The 5,077-nt window shown below is 42.1% G+C and overlaps 1 protein-coding gene across 6 annotated transcripts in view; it reads left to right on the forward strand.

Annotated features, from left to right (window-relative positions):
* The first annotated feature begins 13 nt into the window (after window positions 1-13).
* Window positions 14-5,077, forward strand: part of LOC127751085 (uncharacterized) — a 9,056-nt gene continuing 3,992 nt past the window's right edge. Inside the window, exons 1-7 of one of the 6 annotated variants that reach the window (XR_008011966.1) lie at window positions 14-778; window positions 1,274-1,430; window positions 1,716-1,856; window positions 1,940-2,026; window positions 2,094-2,320; window positions 2,392-2,488; window positions 3,317-3,458. Coding sequence is in view for 1 of the 6 variants with exons in the window: in XM_052274079.1 (XP_052130039.1) it covers window positions 1,002-1,430; window positions 1,716-1,856; window positions 1,940-2,026; window positions 2,094-2,309 (873 nt within the window). In the remaining 5 variants the exon portion in view is untranslated. The other 5 variants (XR_008011965.1, XR_008011962.1, XR_008011963.1 and 2 more) reach the window with 5 other exon arrangements.

A 5,077-nucleotide genomic window follows, 5' to 3' on the forward strand; every position in this document is an offset into this window, starting at 1 on the left:
CAGTCTTCATTCATGCACTAAAGTTAAACCATGTTGTAGGAGACAGATGTTCTGGGTTGTGTTGACTGAAAGGCACCATTTCTTTGGATGATAAGGGATAGCAAAATCACAGTTTCTTAACAAGCATGATTGGTTGTTAGTCAGTAATGAAAGTGAAATGACTCAACGAATTTGGATAACAGAAACATTGTCTTCTGCTCTACTCGAGCTTGAGGAAAATAAAGACAGCAGCAGGCCCACCCCCCTGATAGCGGGGTTGGGCCCTCTTAGGCATATAGGAATACCTTATATTCATTTGACGATTTGATTTTGATTTCAGGCTGCACAATACAATGGAACACGTATTTGCACCTGTATCCTTGCTCCTAATGGGTTACCTGCTGCTAGCAGTCGGCATTCCTGGTTTTCGTGTCCTGTACGAGGTAACTAAGACACACTTGCAAGTCTGCTTATTGTTATTTTTTTTTGTAGCACAACTAGAAATATTGAAGCATTCCGATAAAGCTGAGATGCAGAAGAATGCAGGGAACAAGAAAACGGAAGTTACCATGCAATACAATAGCGATTCCGTTTCCTGCTTCCCTGCATTCTTCTGCATTTCAGTTTCAGCTTTACCGAAATGCTTTATTTGCTGAGCGATTAGCGAAGCCTTTTAGGCCTACTCCAGTGATGATATATCGCCGCCGCCGCCGCGCCGCCGCCGACAATTTCACCGGCGGCGTCATCGGCGGCGCGGCCAATCGTATTGACATATTCATCCCCGAAGAGCGCCTGACAGGTAGGCAACTTAACTAACGCAGTGCTCCCGACCTACCGCAAACCTCCCCAGGCCGGCGGGGCGCCGCCGGCAGCGCACTCTGCCTCGAGGTGCCTACACTAACCCCTGCCCCGCGCTCCTCTCACCCTGCGCCGGCAGTCGCTGGTGCCTTGTTTACGTTTACGGCGCGTTAGGATCACGTTGAGACGCGTTGTACAGTGCATGAAGTGCGTTCGGGTTCACGATGGCACAAGCTGGGGATCTGAAAGAACCACTGGCTTCCTATAGTGTGTACGTTTTACATAGTGATAAGAAGCAGTCTTTTGTGTGGAAATATTTTGGTAAACTAACACTGACTCGGGATGGCAAAAGAAAGCACATTTACACCAAGAAAATATTTTGCAAGCCGTGCGTCGGCGATGCTGACAAAAAGGGGGCCACAGAAGAAGACGATTTTCCTGACGATCCAAACCCTGAGAGTGCTTGTAAATACATTTGTCCTTTTACTATTGCCAGGCAAGCTGAAGCTGAAACAGAAAAAGTTAAGTCGGTCACTGTTGGAGGTGAGGTGCAGGCTGATCTCTCGAACATGGTAGCAGTGATAGGGTTTGAGCTAGAAATCAAGGTTCGTGACCTCTCTACACTCCAACCCGAACAGTGGTTGAACGATGTGGTAAGTATAATTTTTAAGTGCGTAAAACTTACCCACTGTAGCTCAGAGCAACTTAAATCATAGTTTCAAATTTCCTGGGATACAGATAATTAACTTCTACCTGACTACGTTATCAGAGACACTAGAAAATGTGTACTGTTTTAATTCATTCTTGACATGTAGCCTGAAAAGTCATGGATTTCAAGGCTCAGTACACAAATGGACCAAGGGATTGAGTACTAAGTGACGTTTCAGTACCCAGGCTACCATCAATCGCAATTACGCATTCTCTCTGTATTTTTGCAGGTGGATATATTTTCATTTCGTACACTTATGGTACCAATTTGCCAATCGGACCACTGGACCCTGATTGTTGTGGACATGCCTAGCAAGACCATGTCTTACTTTGACAGCATGAATGGCAATGGCATTCCTGAGTGCATGCATGTAAGACAACCTTACTGAAATCTGAGAGTGCATATGCATGCAGGCCATTTCAAGTGTTTATCAAACAAATTTTCCCATTTCAGGTTGTATTGAATTATCTTCGGGACGAGCTCCTAGCCAAAAAGCAGCAAATATTAGAGATTAATAAATGGAGTTTGGAGCGTAAGAAGGTAATAGAGCGCACGTGCTGGGCGGTGTACACTCAATCAGAGAGTAATTTTCGAACCTTCTTTACAGGACATCCCATGTCAAACTCACTTTGTTGACTGTGGCGTTTTCTTGCTGAAACATGCACTTTGCATTGCACTCGGAGAACCTTTCAATTTCACCCAGACATCCCTGAGTTCAGAAAACAAGTCCACCGTCAAATCGTCTCCAAGAACTTGTTCGCTGTGTGATGTTATTGTCAAAGAGAACGTCCGACGGCGACACTCGGAACTACCTATGTTATAGTCTCGTGCGAGGTATGAAGCTACAGGTCCAATCAGCTGATTCTGCTGGCCAGGCCCCGCTCGAGACTAACACCATTTTCTAGTTTGTTTTTGTTTTTTTAATTTTGCATGTCTGACCTTTTGAGAAAGGGCCGGCAGGCTTCTCTGGTCTAAGAAGGAAGCAGGGAAACCGAAATATCTGTGAGTGTGCGCTCTGTCGTCAACTTTAAATAGCCGTAGGCCTTTTTAAAAAAATCAAGGGAAACGTAGAACACAAAATTTAATTTGTTTTAATGTATAAACTGGTACATCACGCCATTGAAGAGGCCTGGGATACCGGTGTCATGGGCCGGGACCCCACAAATGCACCTTGAAGATCACCCTTCCTCAGTGCAATTGACAGCTTTTACTGATAGATGCTTATTAATTAATTTGAGGTGTAATCACTTTGTTATGAGAGTCTGGCAAGCGTGGGTTAAATAGACCATTCCGGTAAAGCGAAAAAAAGAAGAACAGACGAAAGAAGCAAAGGCGAGTATGAGAAATATACGGTGGTGCATCGGTTCCACGGTCGTATCAAACCGTTAAACGTGACTTGTCTGATGTCTAAATTCGTCTAAGAGTTAATGACAATAGTTCTAACTCTCAGGCGAAGCAGAATATCTAGTATACGATGAATTACGTTCAAGCGTTCCCAAGTCGCACCGTACATTTCTCATAAAACGCTTTGCTTCTTCCGTCTCTTCTTCTTTCTTTTCGGTTTACCGGAATGGTCTATTGGATCGGGCTCTGATTAGTCTAGCACCATTCTTTATCAGCTCTCCCAGGGCCAAATGCCATGTCAAAAAGTTATCAGAAGGATTTCAAGACGACACATATGTCGTTCTGATAACTCTCCCACATTCATTTCGACTCCATTTCGCACTGGGCCTGCAGCACCCTCTCCCTCTCAAAAATTGAGCTTGCTTTTGTTAAGATTTAGATTGCTTATTCGACCAACATCCTGATATCTTTCTTACTTATTTTCAGGTTCTGTGTTCATCCAAGTAACAAAAATGGAAGCCCAGACTCCACCCCTGATACATGAGGTGAGAAAGCACCCTGTCTTGTGGGATCGTACCCATAGTAAATACAAAAAACCTCAGGCCAGGGACTGTGCCTGGAAAACAGTAGCTGATAGCCTGAATTCCACCCGTAAGTTTTCTTGGAAGACTAAACAAACATTTAATTGCTACAGTCTCACGCTGAAAAGCGTTTGATACTGTCAACCATCAAATCCTCTTGGAAAAAATGGAAAGAATTGGCATCAGAGGACCCTGCCATAGATGGATATCTACCTATCTTACTGGGAGGACTCAATATGTTCAAATAGGCACATCCAAGAGTACCCTTACTCATATTTCTATTGGTGTCCCCCAAGGATCAGTCATGGGGCCTATATTATTTATCATATTCATTAATGATATAGCACATATTCCCCTCAAAGGGAAATTAATGCTATACGCAGATGATATTTTGCTACTCTATGACGGAAAAACTGAAGAAGAAGTAATGAAAAAAATTAATATAGACCTACTAATTCTATCAAATTGGCTAGACTCTAATCGTTTAATCATAAATGTGGACAAAACCAAGTATCTTTTCTTCCACTCTCCGAATTATCATCTAAAATCAAGCAATATAGTTCACCTTGGCAACAGTACTATTGAGAGAGTGAACACTGCTGTGTATCTGGGTCTGCATCTTGACTCCAGTCTATCATGGAATTACCATGTAGATTACATTATCAAAAAAATCTCTCCAGTTATCGGTATCTTATCAAGACTAAGACACAGTGGCCTTGACAAGAAAATACTGAGGAATATTTACTTTGCACTTATACATTCTCATCTCTCCTATCTAATAACCCTTTGGGGACACTGCTCTGCCACTCTACTGAAGAAACTTGAAATCCTACAAAAGAGAGCCCTTAAATTCATCTTCAACCTCCCCTACTGTGAACCCTCCCTAAATGTTTATAAAATTTCTTGCATTCTACCCCTATCCATACAAGCTGACCTGTCATCCGTTGTCTATATTTTTAAAATCAGAAATAATATGGTAAATACCACAATCAAATTAAAATTTAATCAAGATGTTCACAATTATAACACAAGATCAGCAAAACAAATCCACCACACGCATCATCATACATCAAGGCATGGAACCAACTCGGTGTTTAACACAGCTGTAAAGCTCTTCAACTCTCTCCCACAAGATCTGACTACCAGCTTTTCTTCCACTAAAAAATTTAAAAGAGCTGTTCACAAACTATACTTTGACAAGTTTTTTAACTGAAATGTAACTACTATTGCAGCTATTCTTATTACTTCTTCTCACTCCTGTTGTTTGCTATCCTTGCCTAATACTTCTATCGAGGGGTGCCCAACTCGAAAAAATCGTGTACACCTGATTACCAAAAAGCGACGATTACCAAGGATTACCGAAGATTACCGAGGATTACCTATGATTACCAAGGGTTTCCGAAGATTACCACTGACAAAAGATTACCAAAGATTGCCAGTGATTCCCAAAGATTACCAGTGATTACCAAAGATAACCAGTGATTACCAAAGATTACCAGTGATTACCAAAGATTACCAGTGATTACCAAAGATTACCAGTGGTTACCAAAGATTACCAGTGATTACCAAAGATTTCCAGAAATTTTCTTGCTGGATTACTGAGTGGTTACCAAAGATTACCTGGTGATTACCAACGATTACCTGTTGATTACCAGCGATTACCTAG

This window comes from Frankliniella occidentalis, unplaced genomic scaffold (genome assembly GCF_000697945.3).
Source record: "Frankliniella occidentalis isolate FOCC.00 unplaced genomic scaffold, Focc_3.1 Scaffold333, whole genome shotgun sequence".
Taxonomy (NCBI): Eukaryota; Metazoa; Arthropoda; class Insecta; order Thysanoptera; family Thripidae; genus Frankliniella; species Frankliniella occidentalis.